Source organism: Pelodiscus sinensis, chromosome 9 (assembly GCF_052426305.1).
Source record: "Pelodiscus sinensis isolate ZL-2025 chromosome 9, ASM5242630v1, whole genome shotgun sequence".
In the NCBI taxonomy this organism is placed as follows: domain Eukaryota; kingdom Metazoa; phylum Chordata; order Testudines; family Trionychidae; genus Pelodiscus; species Pelodiscus sinensis.
Window position 1 is genome coordinate 36,414,212 of NC_143060.1, and position 20,339 is coordinate 36,434,550.

Sequence of the window (20,339 nt, forward strand, 5' to 3'; positions counted from 1 at the left end):
GTTTCAGGATATTGACTTTTGGAGTTATCTTTGCTGTTGGCCATTCAGTGCGACACAAGAATTTTAACAAATACTTTCTTGTAGCATTTATATTAGCAAAGGAATAATTGCTTAGTGAGTAGATTGTCAGTTCCATTTGAACCCTTAATTTTGGCTAAAATGTTCAAAAAATAAGTTTAAATTAAAAAGCTGGTAGTTGTAGAGACTGAACTTTTTTATGGTGATGAAGGTGGTATATAGGGTTTTATTTTTTTCGTTTAATTTCTATAATTGCTAGTTTTTAAAAAGAAATCCTGATGAATGCCATACTTTCTTTTGGCAAGTGTGCTTAGGGAAGAGCTGCTTTTCATATATGCTAGAGTTGCAGAAGTGTATCCCAAAAACATGGCATGCAAATGCTCTAGGTTTACAGAAATGTAGAATTTTTAGTCTGCCTGTAATGCTAAATTCATAAGACTCCCATCAGCCTGGCTGAAGTCATTGGATTGCTGAAATGGGCATGGATTCTGGTGTACTACAACCATGTGCCTTTGTAATAGACGCATCACAGTACAGGTTGAATCTTTCTAGTCCAGCACCTTGGGGACCTGACTGGTGCCGAATCAGAGAATTTGCCAAAGCATCGGAGGTCATTGTCTAGCAGCATGACCAACACTTCCATTGCTTACTGGGCTCTTAGAAGACCTTCAGGAGTCAATTAGAGCTAGAGAACTAGGACTGGTGGCTGTAAACAAACTTTATAGTACTGCGGGGAAACTTGACCACACCCATGATAAGTGGACATCCAGTTAACTAAAATCATGCCACACCAGGGATGTTGCCAGACCAGAGAGTGCCGGACTAGAGAGGTTCAACCTGTGTTTGGAATTTGTCATTGTTGCTAAGAACAAGATTATAAAAAACAAGATGCATAATGTGGGCCAAATTGTCTACTTTAGTTACCCATAGAATAAATTCAAGTAAGCCTACATTCATTTTTCCTTCCTACTGCTTCTAGCAAGAAGAAACAAATCACTGGGTCTTTTCTCCATTCATACCTGGACTTTTGCTGCAGCAGTGGCTGGTCACAAATACTGCCTCATGGACATGAGGATAAAACCATGCATTGGACTCCAATTCTGTGATCACTTGTATGACCAGACTTAACTTTACTCACATGAGTAATCTCACTGATTCAACAACATACAAGGGATAGTTAAACAATTTGCTGAAGTACTTGGAAGATTCAGGTTTTTAAAGTATTACTTGATATGTTATGGGGATTAAAATGCTGAATAAAAGAATAAGTGGGCATCTCTGATAAATATAAGTTCTTATGCTTTCTGCACTGGAAGTACTTCAGTCTGAAAAACTGCTGAAGGTCCATTATGGAGGATAAAACGCATGGTCATAATGTGGGAGAGTTTAGCTAAAGGAGGGTAAAAGAAAACGTGAACTGAGCAACAGCTATTTTCTGCTCCATTGGTTTTTAAAGAAACACTTGCAGTTCAGCCTCTTTTGAGCAGCATTTTGTTCAATCACCACTGCTGGAAAGCGCTCTAAAGAGTTCTCTGGAGACATTTCAGATGTTTATAGTTCTTCCCAAGCAAAGTCCCTCAGTGTCTGCAAGCTTTTGTTATGAAAACTGAGATGTCAAATAACTCTCCAGAGTCTGTCAGGGCACTTTGTTAAAGTCCAAGAGGAAATGTAGTTATTTACATAGAAATCTAGGTTGAATGATTAAGGGAGTAAAATAAAGGGACCTGATGGGAGAGGTAATATCTTCTATTGAACCAATTCTCATAAAACTGATATAAATACTTTTTCATCCAATGCACAATCAGCTCATAGAATTCATTGTCCCGAGTTACCACCAAAAACAAGAGCTTAGCAGGATTTTTTTAAAATTATCGGAAAATTTATACAGATAATGAGACTGTCTAGAATTGTTATAGTATGGAAACAAAATAGGCATTTGGATATAAACATTTATGCTCTTCAGCACATAAGCCAGTCCCTATCGGAGGTAGGAAGAAACTTTTCCAAGGGCATGTTATCCAGTAACTGCCTATTGGAGTTTTCTTGTACCTTCATCTGAATTACCTGCACCTGGCCACATTTTGAAACGGTGTACTGGATCTGATTCAGTATGGCAACTCCTATGTTTCTTGGCAGTTAATCTGTAACCATTTCCTTTCAAGGTGACCACCTAACTCTCAGCATAAGGGGAGGCAGTACATTCTGTCCCTGGGATAAGCTAGCCCTGGTATTGTTTAAAAGAGCGTCCTTTCTGAAAATTCTGGATTGTTGTCTGAACCAAGTTTTGGCCCAAAAGCATGGTGAATGTGCTTGAATCTCATCTCCCATTTGTTGTACCCTACTCCTGTTAAGAGGCAAGGATCAAGCATCATACCATTTCTTGCCAGAGGTGTATCTGATCATTAATGACTCAGGCAGATGACCCTGATTTAATAAAAAAAAATGTACCAAAGTAACATGATAGATGATTGGCATTTTGATGCTAAAATAAGGTTCCCAAACTCCTGGCCAGTGGGTCATTTATGGGCCAAAACATATTTGCAGTCCAGACTGGGAAACCTGGCAGCTAAGGGCAGGGCAGGCAGGGGCAAACCCATTTCCCCAAGCCCCACTCCTTCCTGCCAGTGCCCCACTCCCCATGGCACCCCATCCCCGGAGGGACCCAACCTTGGTAATGTGGGTCTGGTGCAGTGTGATAGCGGTGGTCGCCGCTTGCTTCTCTCCCTCCCATGGCAGCAGGAACCAGAGGGAAGCCACTTGCTGGGGGAAGGCCCAACCACTGATGCCGCCCCACACCAGGGCCCGTAGTAATCCCTGAGGCCGAGTCCCTTGCGCAGAGAAGGGTGCATTTACTCTAGTTGGGTTATTGTGCCATATGGGGGAAGTGGTGATGGCAGGAAGGGTTGGGGCCTGGAGGATCACACCTCCCTGGGCCATCATGTCTCCTGGGCCAGATTGTGAATATGTTTTAGGGATGTGAATGGTTAACTGGTAGGGGCTGAAGCAGCTCTGCACCTCCACCCATGGGTCCCAGCCACAGACAGGGGCTGCTCTGGCCAGCTGGAACAGCTGTTGTCTGTAGCAGGGGGGCTGCTCCAGACTAGCCCCCTGCTCTCCCTGCCTATTTCTGCTTTAATCAGTTAACCAGTTAAAACATAACGTTTAACTGGTTAACCAGTTAAACAGGATTTTACATCCTTAATATTCTCTGGCCCATAGATTGCCTGTGAGCCAGGAGTTTGAGATCCTGTGCTAAAAGATATGATTTCCTGTACACCATCTCCTTTCCTTGTATTTTTTGTTTAACCCAATTGTTATCTAAAGTTTGGGCTTCTTTATTGCTCCTCGAACTTCCCAGACCAAAATTAGCTTTTTCTCTGAGTAATTGTCTCTGTGGCTACTCTTTGTTTCAGATGTGCATGTGTGCTTCTGATCAGAGACTTTTGGTAGGAGTGTTGCTGTGGTCCATGCATGTGTGTTGTATGTTCTTGTGTTCTAATTTGAAGATGGATAAGGCAGGCTGGGCCTGCCACTGCTCTGCTTATATCTCAACTGCTCATGGCATGAGACAGGACTCTACAGTATCTATGAATTAATACGGACTCCTAGTCCTAGCTAACTTTCTTCACTTTAACTTGAAGGTTTTGTTTTATTTTTTAACCTGCCTTGCTCACTTTCTGTGTGTTCTTTTCTTCCCTTTTCCCTGCCCTTTTTATTTTTGTTTTTCACCAAAGTCAGGGTTCTAAAACTGTTAGACCTGTAGAAGGTCTTTTTCCCCCTCAGCATTGGTCACTCCAGCTATCTTCACATCTGGTGGAGGGACACATACTGTCGAAGCACAAGATCGTCATCGGATTTGAAAGCGGACACAGGAATCAAATGGAGGCTAGACTTAAGTTGCTTCCCATGGTACATTTTGTGCAATATTCTTCCAACTGAGGGCCCCCCAACATCAGGGACAGCCAACCAAAGTTCGCCTTCAACTTCTATGGCTGTGTCTATGGCGTAGGAACCATGAGACTGCTCCAGAGACTAGCTCAGAGGCTTCAAAAATTCAAGACCTTAGTCTGTTAATAGTCATTAAAGAAAGGGGTTACTTTGCCTCAGAAATTGAGATATTTCGTCCCTAACCTTCCTGTACTAAGATTCCTGCATCAACTAAAAAGAATTCTACTGCTACTTGCACTGAAAACTTTCTTGGTATGCAGCCCTATTTGGTACTGATGGAAGTACCTGGCTCATAACCATCCAAGCAAAAGAGCTCTGCCACTTCAAAGAAATTAGCACTGGCACCAGCTGCCCCAGTCCCTGCCCCTCCAGCAGGTCACATACCAATCATGAACCTTTGCTATCTTCGGTTCTGGTAGCTTCAGATACAACATCCTCAGTTCTACAGTGTCTTGCCTCCTCTGTACTGAGCAAACACCTGTTCCTAAAGACTCTCCTACTCTCTGAGGAGCCCCGGTCTTCCCTTCTGATGATACCAAAGGAAATCATAGGGGCCTACCGTCTTCTCCAGAGCACTCTCTGGTACCACTGAGACCAGATCCTGCCTTCAATAGAGGGAAACACTTCTCTTCTGACTCCAGAAATCAAAGGGTTCCATCATCTGCCTGGTAAGCTCTCCCTCCTCAGAAGTCTGTTCTGAAATATTTTCATCAGGATCCAGGCATATGTAAGCCTCTAAACATCCCTCTTGGTATGACCATCCTTGGGGTCCTCAACCGTTTCCATTTGACCCATCAGAAGGGTTCTTCTGGAATCCCTGAGCCATATATGGGAAGGCCAGTACTACAGAGTGCATACTATACTTCTATAGGAGAGAGAGCTGCCTGCTTCACAGGACCATTCTCAGTTTACCTTTTGTCAGGAGGAACCCTTTGGGGAGCAAAAGCAAAGGGCTGATTGGGAAGCTGCATCATCCCCTGATAAACCTCCTTTCTCTCCATATGGAGCTGTAATGCTGCCTGTTCCCTCTCCTATGCAGACAACTTCAGATATTTTCATGAAAAGGATAGTTGAGTCTCTGCAAATCCCTCTGGACGAGGGTAAATTTGTGAGGAAAGCCATCTTGAACAAAGCCTATCAATTGCTAATTTTAGACTTTCAGATGCATGTTTTCACTTTTATTTGCTTGTTACCCTTTCTAATTTTATTCCTTGTACTTGGTGTCACTTAACCTATGTCTTATTGTTAATAAATGTGTTTTATTTATACTATTCACCAGCTCAGTGCTGTGTTTGCAGAGAAGGGTGCATTTACTCTAGGGCTGTGTCCAGACTCAAGGGTTTTTTCGAAAAAAGTAGCCTTTTTTCGAAAAAACTTCACCTGCGTCTAGACTACAGCTGCGTTCTTTCGAAATTAAATCGAAAGAACGTGGCTTTTCTTTTGACGGCGGAAAACCTCATTTCACGAGGAAGAACGCCTTTTTTCGAAAGTGCTCTTTCGAAAAAAGGCGTTCTTGAATGCAAACAGGGCTTTTTCGAAAGAGAGCATCCAGACTGCCTGGGTGCTTTCTTTCGAAAAAGTGGCTTGCTTTTTCGAAAGTACTGCTTGCAGTCTAGACACTCTTTTTCGAAAGAGGCTTTTTCGAAAGTATCTTTCGAAAAAGCCTCTTTACGTCTAGACTGCAAGTCTCTTTCGAGCCTAGTTGGGTTATTGTGCTTTTGTGTCTCTAACAAACATTATTTCTCTGAACTTCCCAGGTGGGGGCTGGATATTGCAGAGCACACGGTTTTGGGAAAACTTGGATCTAGGAGTATGTTGGGATCACCTGGTTGGTTGTAACCAAAGCTGGTGGAAGGCAGAGTGCAGCTGTGAGGCTGGGGCCAGAGCTGCTGAACCAGGGCTGGCTGCATAGCACCCAAACTCTCAAGGTCTGACATGCTTGCTTGTTGCTGACTGAGCATCCCAGGCTGGGAGCTACAGTACTAAAGCACTGTGAGGCACTCCGTGTTACAGGGTGACAGGTGACATAATCCCTTAGTGATCTGGATTGCATCCCAATCCTCATGACAGCCATGTATCTGGTTACAGCCCTTTTTTGTACAAAAAATAAAAACATGTATTAACTATTACTCAAATTTTATGGAAAGTACCAGTGTCACTTTATTCAGTGCAGGCAGTCTCACCATCTTGGGATTGATTTTTGATTGTGTGTCATATTTACATAGGTGAACATACTACAGTAAACTGCTTCAGCAGCATATAGGGGTTTATGTTCTAATGTCTCTCAAATTTCACTTCAGCCTCCAGATGTAAATGAAATTATAAAAGGCCACTATACATCTACATTAACCAGGACATTCAGTTATCTGTCTTTTTAACCCTAAAGTGCACAACCCTAGGGTGAAAGCTAGTCTACACATTCTGAGTGTTAGAACACTAGTATTCTCCCCAGAAAGAACTAGATCCTTCAGAGTCTCTCCTAGATTCTTTATTTCCTTTGTAGACAGAATGAGCGGAATTTCTGTTACTACCCAAAGACTGTCCATGGGGGTTTCTGGATGCATTGTGTTCTGTTATAAACTCTCTACAGTATATCCTTCCTTAAAGGTGACAGCCCATTCTACTAGAGCACAGTTTACTCTGTGGCTTTGCTCAAAAATGCCTCCATCGAAGACAGCCCCCTGATCATCCAGTTACTCCTTTTCCCAGGAGTGAAAATGTGTAAAACATACAGGGATTTTTTGCAAAAGATCAATAAATAGTGAAAACTAAAGACTGTAGCACAAAAGCTGTATATGTTTCCAATTGTGATGCAGTGTGACTTGAGTGTGACTGTTCTCCAATCTGGGCTAAAGAAGTCTTCTCAACACCAACCCCAGTAGTCTGGGCACTGCAGGAGTCCCACCTGTAGTGGAACTCTCATAGAGACAGTTACCGAAAGAAGGAGAAGTTACTTACTTCAGCAGTAACTTGAGTTCTACAAAATATTTTGTCCCTATAAGTGCTCCATCTTCCTTCTTCTTAATTTGGACTCCCAGCATTAGGCCAGATTTCATAGTGGTGAAGGAACTGGTGCAGCGGTGAATCCATATGCCTTATCTGCCCTCAGATCAAAGCACAGGGTGTACAGAATGCAAGCACAGATCATGTGGCCACTGCTAACAAAAATCTCTGATCTGAGGCACATAGGTACACACTGATACCTGAAATGGAGTCTCTGTAGCAGGGGTAGGCAAAAAAAAAGTCCACAAGCCGGATCCTGCCCTCCAGGCTGGTTGATCCGACCCATGGCCACCCTACCACTCCCCTACACCCAAACTAATCAAGTCGTGGGGATGGGGAAGTACATGAAGTCGTCTCCCCCTGCCAGGCGGGTATGACACCTAGGGTGAACCATCAGCTGAAGCAGCTGGCAGTTCATTCTAGGCTCCGCGCACCCCTAGCAAAGTGGAGACGCGGGCAGAGGTTTCACATGCTCCCCTGACCCAACCCTGATTGACCTGGGGCCTAGAAAAGTGCACAAAGTCTTCTCCCACCCTGCAAGGGGTGCGCATACTACATGAAGCAAACCTGCTTCAGTACTGTCTGGGGTTTGACACCAGACAAGGCATCAGAACGACAACTTGAAATCTTTTAAGATCTTGGATGCATCCTCTTAGTTCCTAGTCATCTATACCTACTTGGGTTAAGCAAGCTTGCTGTAGTTTCTGTCTATAAAAATCTTGTAGGACTTTGTCATACTTTTTAATACAAAATTAGAATTCTGCAAACCCAAATAGTAGGCTTAAACTTTTACTTTAAAAAAAAAAATTTTTCCCCCCTGACCCAGGTTCCCTCTTAGCCAGTGGTCTCCAACCTTTTGGGACTGCTGGGCACCTGGGGGCGGGGCCGTGCATGTGCCTGGGGCTGTGCATGTGCCGGGCGCCTGGGGCACAAGAATGGCTTGGGCTGGCCCTGATCACTCAGCGGGCGCACATAAATGTCCCGGCGGGCGCCATGGCGCCCACAGGCACCACGTTGGTGACCACTGCTCTAAACTGTGCAATAGCACAGCCCCACAGCTGCTTAATGAGCCCTACCCAGTCGGCTTAGGACTCATACATGTTGCTGCCTGGCTTGGTGAGGAACACTTCTCCCTCAGCAACAGCAGCAGCTCCCTGCTGAGGACCGAACAGTGAGTCTCTCCCAGTGCGTAGGGACACGTTGGGAGAGACTCACTATTCTGTCCTTAGCAAGGAGCTGTTGCAGAGGGAGAAGTGCTCAGATTAACCTGTTAGGCAGCTCCTTGCGCAAGTTTGGAGACCCTTGCTGGATGGGGCTCATTAAGCAGCTGTGGGGCTGTGCTGCCATGCAACTTAGAGGGAACCTTGCCCATGACATATGTTTTGAGAAATAATTGGACTGGTATTTTTCTCCTCTCTCTTGTAGATTGTTTTGAAGTAGCAGCTTTGGCTAAAGATAAGACAAAGGATTAGTATACCAGTTTTAGTGAGGACTTGTACTTGATTTTTTTTTTTTTTAAGTTTTAGTCTTCAGAAGCCCTGGTGTTGTCACACAACTTGTTTTTTTAAAAGGATTGTCCTTTCACTGCTCATATTTTTTAAGGCTTCACAGCTATAGGTTGCATGTTTTAGTCTGATCATCCTAAAATGGCTTTAATACAGTTGTACAAGCGCTGTATTAACAAAAGGTTACTAGTTGTGGAGTCTTGACCACTCTTCCAATCCAGTAACAGTAGTGCATCAAGAGATCTGTATTACTGCATCCAGCAGATTATCTATGTCTTCTGACTACCTCTTCTGTAAATAGCATATTGATGGCAATGACTAGTGTTGAGACCTTGCCAATCAATACTGACATTGAATAAGAGTTAATTGACACAAATAACTACATCTCTTAGTTTGTGTACAAGAATGACGCCTTCTTGTGTGCTAATCAATAATGGTTCCTTGTAGAGCACTGAAAAAAAAGCTGCTTTCTCTGTTTGACAGCGTTTTCCCAGATGATTTAGAGCTGTCTTTTCCATTGTCTCTCATCAGAGCAGATTAACTGGAATGTTACATATGAATTGCCTGTCAAAATGATTCCATCAGGCATTTCTTAGTAGTTTTTATCAATGTCATCAGTATTGAGTTCAAGACCTTAAGTCCTTGTTTTGTCTCATATTCTCTGAGCAGAAAAGAGTAACAGTTTAGCACATTTTAACTTTTTGTTCCTAGACACTGTCTTTATCAATTTCACATAGTAATCAGTACATGTTGATATGTTTAAGAGTTCAGATAATCCATGTTATTTAACTGAAAATACTGGTTATATTACATGCTATGGCTATTTCCTTTGTGCTTAATTTTATTATAGGACAGGAAGGAAATAATACAGTAAAACATAGGAAGGAAATAATACAGATGGAGATGCACTGCTTCAGTAGTTATGGCTGATACTTACAAAATTGGTATTCAAACCATAATCACGTACTTACTTTGGAAGAATCGCACAGATTCCTGAGCGATAGGGAGAAATGACACTGTATTAGTTTTTTTCCTACAAAAGAAATTCCCTGTTTCTACTGCCTGCTCAGGCAGATAAAGAAATATGAAGTTTTTATATATACAGAGTGGTTTTTGCTAAATATGAATAGAAAAGGGTTAGGTTTACAAACCCATAACCATAGGTACTTGTGATGCCAAGAATGCGGAGGTGGTTAGTTGAAATTAATTGCTGTGCTAAGAAAATAAAGCAGGAAAGGGAAGCAGTGAGGTTGTCTTGTTAGACTTATTAGTCAGATGAGAGAATCTATTGAAACCAGGCTAAACAATGTTTATGGATTGCACTGGATGTATGTGTTTGTTGTGTGTGATTATTTTGAACCACTGTATTAGCTGTTGTTTTCTGGAATTTTACACAAACTTAGCAGATAACAAGATGGGCACCTTATACATGATGAAGTGTCAAATGCTTGGATCTTTCAATTTATTTTTTTGTTAAATCTAAATTCTTCTTTTGGGGAGTGGGATCATTTCCTTATAGGGGAAAAAAGGATAACTTTAGAGCTCAAACTGTTATTTTGGTCAGATAGTGATAAAAACAAGTGGTATATATTTCTGATTTAAAAGTGACTATCTCTGTAATTTAACCTTATTGCTTGGGAAATGATTTATGAAATTATATGGTTTGTGACGTTCTGCTAATGTAGTAGCTATCCTAGTATGTAATGCATTTGTAACACCAATAGTACTATGTCCTGCTGCTGAAACCAGTTTCGATAATTGCCCAGAAGTCTATAGTTTGTGATTTTTGTAACCAGTTAGAAGCATGGTGACATTTTAATCAGTTACAAATAATACAGTTTAGTCTCTGTCGCACAGCAGATTTTATTGTCACAACAGTGGACATTTTGAGAAAATCTCTAGACAGTTATTTCATACTGCCTCTGCTGGGTAAAGGCTGCATGGATGTCATGCACACAGCATAGGAACAGCAATCTGGAGCAATGAACTTTGGGGTAATCTTAGCATACAAAACTGGCAGGGCTGGCTGGGAGAGATGAGGGAGGGTTGGGGATAGCGGGGCTGGCCAGGGGAGATCAGGGGGGCGGGTAGACCGGCTGGAGGGAAGCAGGTCTGTCCGGGAAGGGATCGGGGGGAGTGGAGCTGACCGGAGAAGATCAGGAGAAGGGTGAGGGGAGAACCGGCCAGCGGGAAGCAGAGCTGGTCGAGAGCAACAGGGCTGGCTGGGGGAGATCGGTTGAGGGGGACCGGCTGACAGGAAGCGGGGCTGGCAGGGGAGGGGGAATGGAGGGGGAGAGAACCGGCTGGCGGGACTGACCCAGGCGCACGCAGATTCCGGGACTCAGCCCGTCCCGCGCACAGTCCCTGTGAAGCACGAGCGAGTCTGGCCCCAGGAATTCTCCCCTTCCCCCCATGTAGTTGCTTACTGCCTGGCTGGTAGACATAGTCACGCAGCATGAGCGTGTCTGCCAGCCAGGCAGTACGCAACTGCATACTGATACTCCTAATAATAATAAAACTTACCTAATTAGAAAATACTGGACATTTTGTGTGTCCGGTATTATCTTAACTTTTTTCTGGACAGAACCCTCAAATACTGGACTGTCCAGTTCAAAACCGGACACCTGGCAACCCTATATGCTGATCACCGAGGCACTCAAGGCCTAGAATTGCAGTTTGTCATTTTTTGGATAAATGTGCTTCCTGTGGAAAGAAACATTCTGGTCTGTGCCTCAGAGTTGACAGTCTGATGACATTGTCCCATACGCTTTCTATCTCTCATGCAATATTTTTTCCCACCCCAGCAGCTGCTATATTACCCACAGTTATTAAAATTCTGTGAGCTCCCAAAAAGAGACCAACAACAGACATTGGTGTCTATCAATTCCTATATATTTGTCTGTGGGAGTGACTTACTGAGCTACTACTTCAACAACCAGCCATTAGCATTGCCAGTGTAACTGTTGGTGAATGTTAGTTGTGATGGTGGCCAAGAAAGAAAACCCAACTTGTGATACAGATTCCAAGTTGAGATTGTAGGCCTTGCAATTTAGAAAAAAAATTACCTTGTCTTGTAAAACATGTTTGATACAAAAATCAATGAGATGTAAGAAACATGGACCTAAGGACTAGATTATGCTGATGCTCAAATTGATGTAGCTTATGTCACCCAGAAGATGGAAAACAATCCCATACAGTCCCAGACAGTGTAGCTTACATCACCCTAATGCAGTGTTTATACCGAGCTACGTTGGCTGGAGGTGCTTTCCCACCAATTTACCTTTCGCCACTTAAGAAGGTGGAGTACTAAAGGAGCACTCTCCCATGGAACCACTGTTACATTGATCACAGTGGGCACCAATTTAGTGTGTAGTGTCCCTAAGGGTATGTCTACACTACAAAGTTAATTTGAACTAACGGACATTAGTTCGAATTAACTTTGATAGGCGCTACACTAGCACTCCGCTAGTTCGAACTTAATTCGAACTAGCGGAGCGCTTAGTTCGAACTAGGTAAACCTCATTCTACGAGGACTAAGCCTAGTTCGAACTTACTAGTTCGATTTAAGGGGTGTGTAGCCCCTTAATTCGAACTAGTGGGAGGCTAGCCCTCCCCAGCTTTCCCTGGTGGCCACTCTGGCCAACACCAGGGAAACTCTATTGCCCCCCTCCTGGCCCCGGACCCCTTAAAGGGGCACGGGCTGGCTACGATGCCCGTGCCAGGTGCAAGCCTGCAAGCACCCAGCTAGCAGACCCTGCACCTGGCACAGCTCGAGCCAGCCACCCGATGCCCCCCAACCCTCCCCCTCTTCCCGGGACCAGGCTGGCGGCTCCCGGGAGCTTGCCCGGGACCGCAAGAGGCGGGTACCCGCCTGGTCTAGTGCGGGCATCGTGGACCTCGTCCATGACCTCCGCACTAGGCACAGGAAAGTGGCCGTCTAGGGCAGGAGAGCTGCTAGCCTGGCCACCCAGGAGCAGGTGTGCATGAAAATCAAGGGGGTCCACTGAGACCCCCGACCCTGAGCTCTGAGCTTACAATGGCCGTACTGGGTCAGACCAAAGGTCCATCTAGCCCAATAGCCTGTCTGCCGACAGCGGCCAACCCTAGGGACCCTGGAGGGGATGGACTGAAGACAGTGACCAAGCCATTTGTCTCTTGCCATCCCTCTCCAGCCTTCCACAAACTTTGGGCAGGGACACCACTCCTACCCCCTGGCTAATACCACTCCATGGACCCAACCTCCATCACTTTATCTCACGTCCCTTTAAACTCTGTTCTAGTTCTAGCCTTCACAGCCTCCTGCAGCAAGGAGTTCCACAGGTTGACTCTGCTTTGTGAAGAACAACTTTCTGTTACTAGTTTGAAGCCTGCTACCCATTCCTTTCCTTTGGTGTCCTCTAGTCCTTCTTTATGGGAACTAATGAAGAACTTTTCTTGATGCACCCTCTCCACCCCACTCATGCTTGTATAGACCTCTATCCTATCCCCCCTCAGTCTCCTCTTTTCTAAACTGAAAAGTCCCAGTCTCTTTAGCCTCTCTTCATATGGGACCTCTTCCAAACCTCTGATCATTGTAGTTGCCCTCCCCTCTCCCACCTCCTTTTCCCAGTCTCCCCGAGTTTTGTTCAGTTAAGAGAGATTCTATTTTTGACCACACGTTTTCTTTATTTTGTACATCAGGAAGGGGGGCTAGGGAAGGGTAAGTGGAAGGAGGTGAGGGAGGAATGGGGTATGAGCCCCCGATGGGGAGGACTGGGCTGGCTCTGCGGGCTTCTGGGGGTGGAAGCTCTCTTGCAGCCCCCCAATTGCCCTCTCTCCCCAGATGGCAGCCTGGGGCAAGTGCAGCCGGTCTGATGGCCGAGTGCTGTGATGTGCCCAGTGTGGGCACTCAGGGCACTGCAAGACAGGACTGCTTTGCAAGCGGGGCACCCCTGAGAACTGTCTGTCCGGGGTGGGGGTCGGGTCCCTTTAAGCACAGCCCTCGGCTAGCCTGAGGCAGCAGCTCCACGCTCTAAGTCCTCATCTGATGCCCTGCCGGTACTGCTTCCGGCCATTCTTAACCCCGGTTCAGGGTCCACTTAATGTGGACATGCTAGTTCGAATTAGCAAAACGCTAATTTGAACTAGTTTTTTAGTCTGGATGCGTTAGTTCGAATTAGCTTAGTTCAAATTAACTAATTCGAACTAAGTTAGTTCGAATTAGCGCTGTAGTGTAGACATACCCTAAGAGTGCTGTTGTTCAGATTCTCTGTTTAGAGTAGAGCACTATTTTATGCAATACATACTTTAGCGTCTGGCACCAGAAAGAGAAGGGCATCATTTTGGCTCAAGGGTAGTTAGTTTACAGGGCACAGGAATAGTCTTCTGGGTTGGGTTAGCAGGCAGAGAACATATTTTACTCCTTCCACCGATGTGAAAGGCTTCAGCCTATAGCCAGCAAGTTGATGCCCTTTGGGCATCTAAACTAATGATACTTGGGCATACTAGACTAATGATATCACTAGCCATACCTGGTCAGACCAAAGGTCCATCTAACCCAGTATCCTGTCTCTGGACAGTGGCCAATGCCAGATGCCCCAGAGGAAGTGACAGAACAAGGAATTATCAAGTAATCCCTCTCCTGTCACCTATTCCCAGCCCCCTGCCCAAAGTATAACCAACCCCAACTAAACCATCCCAGCCAGGACTTAGTCAAGCCAGGACTTAAATACCTCTAGAGATGGAGATTCCACCACCTCCTTGGTAACCCATTCCAGTGCTTCACCACCCTCCTCGTGAAATCATTTTTCCTAATATCCAACCTTGACCTCCCCCACTATAACTTAAGACCATTGCTCCTTGTTCTTCCATCCATCACCACTGAAAAGAGCCTCTCTCCATCCTCTTTGGAACCCCCCCTTCAAGAAGTTGAAGGCTGATATCAAATTTCCTCTCACTCTTCTCTTCTGCAGACAAAATAAGCCCAGTTCCCTCAGCTTCTCTCCCATAGGTCATGTGCTCCAGGCCCCTAATCATTTTGGTTGCCCTCTGTTGGGCCCTCTCCAATGCGTCTACATCCTTTCTATATTTGGGAACCCCAGAACTAGACGCATTACTCCAGATGTGGCCTCACCAGTGTAAAATAAAGAAGAATAATTATTTCTCTAGATCTGCTGGAAATGCTCCTCCTAATACACCCTAAAATGCCATTAGTCTTCATGGCTACAAGGACACAGTGTTGACTCATATCCAGCTTCTCATCCGCTGTAATCCCCAGGTCCTTTTCTGCTGAACTGCTACTTAGCTAGTTGGTTCCCAGCCTGTAACAATGCTTGGGATTCTTCCATCCCAACCTCATCAGATGCCGTTTGGCCCAATCCTCCAGTTTGTCTAGGTCACTCTGGACCCTATCCCTACCCTCCAGCTTATCTAACTCTCCCCCTAACTTAGTGTCATCCACAGGAAGCCGGGTGCGTGGCTCGGCTGGGCTGCATGCAGGGAGGGGAACCTAGTGCACAACCTGAGCTGCCTGGGGAGAGCCAGGAAGCCTGGTGAGTGGCAGGGCAGAGAGCAAGGCCAGAAATGACCTCCCCTGGTCTGGCAAAATTCCTGATCCAAGATCAGTCAAGTCTCAAGGGTGACAGACCAGGGAGGGCCAACCCGTATTACAACAGAGGAAAAAAGGCGTGTTAATAGTATCTGTGAAAAGCTCAAATAAGAGAGTCTTGAAAACCAAAAATTTTAAAATAACTAGGTATTGTGGAATATTGGTAATAATATAACGAACCAGATTCTGTTATTAGCTACTCCATTGTAACTCTGGAGAAATTCAACAGCCTTACTCTGCTTTAACACTGCTGTAATGGGAACCAAAACCTGATTTCTTTGTGGGTGTCTATAATTAGGAAGGAGATTGGAAAATCTTTTTTTAAAGATACTTGAATAATAAAAAACTTGCACACAGTTCTCAGGTCACAGTGATTCTCAAAATCTGGCCTTAAAATTCAGCTCCTTATTCTTGCTTAAACTTAAATTTCAACTATTCTGATCTTATTTGTGTTCTAAAAAAATACCATTTTTGATATTTCCCTTATTGTTTTTTAGGTTAACAAATACAAATATTATTCACAAAATGCCGGAATGGACCCTCATTGCTGTTGTGTTGTTATCAGCGTAAGTACCAAAATTATTCTAAATACCATATGACATTTATCAAGAGTAGCCTTTTTTTAAGAATTAGAAAAATTATATAAAACATGAGTGTTTTTCTTTAAATCTGATTACAAATTATGTTAGGCACTGTAGGCAAGTATATTCAAGTCAACTCAAGTGTTTCTTTTGTGAGTAGTTTTTCTGTGGTGGAATACTTTACAGCAGAGATTTTGTTATATTTTGATCTAGTTATCTGTTGTGAACTTTATAAAAAGTATCCTTTGTGCATTATAATAGATGTTAAGTGTTCAGTAATAGGCTTTTTCTGAAAACTTTTCGAATGGAAGAAAATATAGTGGAAAGTACTAACGGATATTTTCTGTTTGCATTTTGTAAGGAATTCGTCTGTTTATATCTTAAAATGTGCAATACATTAAAATGATATACTTGAATCACTTTTCAGTGCACTGTTGAATAAACCATTGTATTTTGAGAGAGAAAAATTTGCATTTCTTAATTCAGACACATTTGGATTGGGATAGTTAATTCTCTTCTTCACATTTGAATGGACTTAAAATAGCTTTTTATGTAAAATGTTGATAGTAAAATGTCTAAACTCCTATATCATTTGTTTGCATGTTGTAAGATCTGGTCTTTTTTCCTTATTCATAAGCCTGATTTTACTTATTCTTTTTCAACATAATTCTATAAGAATTCAAAGTCATTCTATACACTATGGAATCTATAGTCTATATTATAATCGAGTAATTTCCCTCATTTTTATTCTAAAAATTAATGTACAGGTTTAAAGTTAAATAAAGACAAAATGTGTAAACGTTTCAGTGTTCTAAAATAGGCAGTTCTTTTCACAAATTCATATTAAACATTTAACATCATTTCACCTTTTAGGAAATCACTGGTGGTTTCACACAGTGTCAGACTTTGCCTTGCAATAGGGTTAAAACCATCAAGCAATCTTTGTATGTCTTTCAGCTTGAATTACAAGATTGCAAAAATCTTATTGCAGAGACTGTTTATTACCGCACTGATGCTTCTTCTTTTGGGCTTGCTGGGTCACTGGAGCCTGTAGGACAGAGAAGTACTTACCAGACATTCACAGGTCAAAAAGTGTTGTGGGCCAACCTCACAGCGTCCCCAGTACTGCACTTACTTTCTTTGATATTACTTCAGTCTGACACATTGTTCTGGCATTACTGTCCCAAGGAAGACTATACCAGTAGGCATTAGGGTAGGCTTCAGCGAGCTCTACATCTGTGTCACCCAGTCAGATACTGTGCAAATGATTCATTAAATCAGAACACAGAAAGTAACTTTACTTGAATGCCTTGGTATAAATTTTTTATCAACTGTAAGAACAAATCTTTTGTCATTTTTACTATACACCCTTATGGTTGAATTGGTAATTTGTGAAACAGATCTTATGAATTTTTCAGGCAGTTTCTTTACATTTAGTGAAATTATGACTTTTGTTCACAAGTAAAATATGTGTGTCTTTGGTCATCTCCTACTTGCTTAATAATGAGCTATTAATATTGATAAATGTAATTACAATTTTACAATTGCTTTAACATGTAGCCAACCTAAAGATGCAGAAGTAGCCAGCAGTCTGTTCTACGCAAGTCACAAGCTCAGAATAGGAGCTTATTCTATTCTTCTGCTTTCTAAGGGCTCAATTCTGAGACATAGGCTTCAGAATTGGGCCACGCAATAGAAGAGACGAGAAAACATTCTTAATTTATTCCAATGACAGCAAGGATCAAAACTTCCACTGATTAGGATGGAAGCTGGAATGAATATTGGGTTTGTTATAGAAGTCAGGGTCTTTGGTTTCTAAAGGGTAGCCCAGTTACCACCTCCTCCTGTAGAGACATGAGTGTAGAGAGAGGAGGAAAACTTGAGGACTCCCTTAGAGGAAATGGGAGGACATCCTACCTCTGGAGGAAAAGTATTGATTCGCTTCTGGAAAGAAAGGGAGTTCAGTTTTCAGAACTATGGCTTTTTGGAAATCCATGTGGGTATGTCTACACTACCACCCTAGTTAGAACTAGGGTGGTTAATGTAAGCAACCGAAGTTGCAAATGAAGCCCGGGATTTAAACTACCTACTCCGTGCCACGTGTAGCCTCAGGCATGGAGTCCGAACTACCGGGGATTTAAAAATGGCGGCGCCCGGCAAGATGCAAATGAAGCCCAGGATATTTAAATCCCGGGCTTCATTTGCAACTTCGGTTGCCTACATTAACCACCCTAGTTCGAACTAGGGTGGTAGTGTAGACATACCCTGTGGAACTCTGGGAAGTCTAGTGTAGGCCAGGACATCCATATGGAAGTCCTATACATCTGCTCCAGAGCCCCAAACTCAGCTTCCTGGTAATGCTGTTCCTCCTATTCCATAACAAGAATTCCATGGCATGGGGGGCTCCACAGAAAAACTTTAGGTTGAATTAATTCCCCTAAATATTCTGAGAGGTCTAGAGGAGGATGATGCTTTTCACCAGCAGAGCCACAAAGAGCTTTCTATTGGGTCTGAGTCAAGAGGTGGCTGAAACCACTTACACTCGCCTCTTCTGCAGAGGGAGATCTGTATATGGAGGGCCTCTTCTGCGTGTGCAAATATCAACAGGGCATGATCTGGCCCCAGGGACTGGTGGTATCTGTGTTTTTCCTAGAGCCAAGCAATGGGGGTAGCATAAGCAATTACTTGAAAAGAAGCTTATTGCACATTTCCCCAGCTTGACTGAAAGGCAATATGATGGAAGCTCTTGATGTACAAATAACCTGGTGGATCAGAAGGGATAAGAACATGGGCTAAAACGGAGCGAGCAATGGGATTTGAGGACTATATATCATCATAAACCACCTGTTTCATTTTTCAGTTAAAGAAGACATGACAAACAAGTACCCTTTCTCCGATTTGAGGACCCACAGTGTTAGGTTTTTTTGAGGTAGCAACTGTCAGACTTTGCTTGCACCCCTCTTCTTAGGCACAGATTCCACAGCTCATCTCTTTCCTGTCTCATGTGTGTATCATGTGCTTCAGAATGGTATTAAGAAAACAGCCGAATGTATTTTCAGAGTATCCTGCTTCACTGCTGGCTGAAGTTACTGTTTCCATTAGTGATGTTTCAAATTTAGCAGGGTGTGGTTATTGCTTAATAGTTTGTATTACCATGGCACAAAATTGTCCTTCATTCCTTAGTAAAGTGAGTGTAATATATAGGTTTTCTTTCTCTCTAAAATATAGGCTAGTAAAATAGTAGAGCTACCTGTCCAGCGAACATCCAGATTAACACAATACAGGTTAACACAGTCATGAGATCAAAAATGAATCTGAGCCCTTGATGAAAATCTAACCTGAGGCATTTCCAGAGATCTTTTCAATACATTCGCACTTTGCATATTATATACTGTGCTTTCCTAGATAGCCTTTTGACATCCAATGAAGAGGCTATACCCAGACATGACTGAATTGTGACCTAAGCTTGGCAGGGAGTGGCAACAGCTTTAAAATGATGCACAGGCTAAATGTCTTCTTTGCTTGACAATTAGTTCTAGAAAGTTCAGTGATGGTGGTTTGCAATAGCTCCTTTGTGGAATGTTTAGATTTTAAATTTGATAATTCTAGTTATATCTGTGTTATAATGTAGTATAAAACAAAATCCTAAAAGATATAGCTTTTCCCCAAAGATCTTTGCTTGATATCAAATGAAGCAGATAAATATACATATACACAGTATTTAAAGAAAGAGGGGATCAGAAGGTAGGGAAGATTGTATACCCCTGATACGGCCTAATGGAAAAGCTTTCAAGATATTCTCAAGAAATGTCTGCTTTCATTTTATTTATCTGAACTGGCTGGTTCCAGTGAACTGTGGTCAGTTTCATCTTCAAAGTCCATGCAACAGTTTTTTCCTCTAAAAGCTTGAGAGCATTTCAAAACGTCGTGGGATTAGTGGATAAGCATTAGGACTCAGTATTTAAACAAACTGAAAATGACCATGATCACTAAACAAAAGCCTACATTAGACATGTGCAGCCACTTTAGGTAAATGTGTCATGTGGAGATGTACTCTAGAGGTTTAGGCTCAGAGATGACAATGCAGGGACTGAAGAATCTGGATATAAGTGCTTGTTTTTATTTCAAGGCAATATTTATAGCATACCTATTATTCAAAAGAAAAGACATAAAGAAATCTCTTTAGATTGTTTCAAGAGCAGTTTGGTTTTTTTTCAGACATTTCTGTTGCATGTGTTTATACTAAATGTTGCACCCTTGATATGTAAGAATTAAATAGGCCTATACCAGCTATAAAAATATATTCGACTGGCACATTTAGTTGCTCAGGTCTTTGAGGGTCTCAGGGCAGGGGACTGGAGGTATGGGGGTGAAGGAGTCATGGCTGGGGGGTGATGAACAGTGTTCCCGCTAAGCTGCGCAGCAGCACAGGTGATTAATCAGCCCTGCCCAGTCAGTCAGCTCCCTGGGAGCCCTAAGCCTCTGAGTGTGGGGGGCTAATCAAACACCTGTGAAGCTGTGCTCCCCTGCAGTTTAGAGGGAACACTGGTGATGAAGTGCCCTGGGCAGTGAACCTGGGTGGTGTGGGGGGTAGGGCTGAAGGGCTCCCCCCCTCGAGATTTTAGAACATTTTAAAACATCTGGGATTAGTGAGTAAGCAGATTTTTACCAGGGCTGCTTGCTCTTCCCCTTCCTGCC

General features: G+C 43.2%; 1 protein-coding gene across 5 annotated transcripts in view; it reads left to right on the forward strand.

Annotated features, from left to right (window-relative positions):
* RPAP2 (RNA polymerase II associated protein 2) overlaps positions 1-20,339 on the forward strand; it is a 68,673-nt gene that overhangs the window by 25,333 nt on the left and 23,001 nt on the right. For 4 of the 5 annotated variants that reach the window (XM_075936530.2, XM_075936529.2, XM_075936532.2 and 1 more), the window contains exon 11: positions 15,558-15,626. In XM_075936530.2, the coding sequence (XP_075792645.1) occupies positions 15,558-15,626 (69 nt within the window). Of the gene's footprint in view, positions 1-997; positions 8,059-15,557; positions 15,627-20,339 lie in introns of those variants that run through there. The other variant, XM_075936531.2, reaches the window with a different exon arrangement.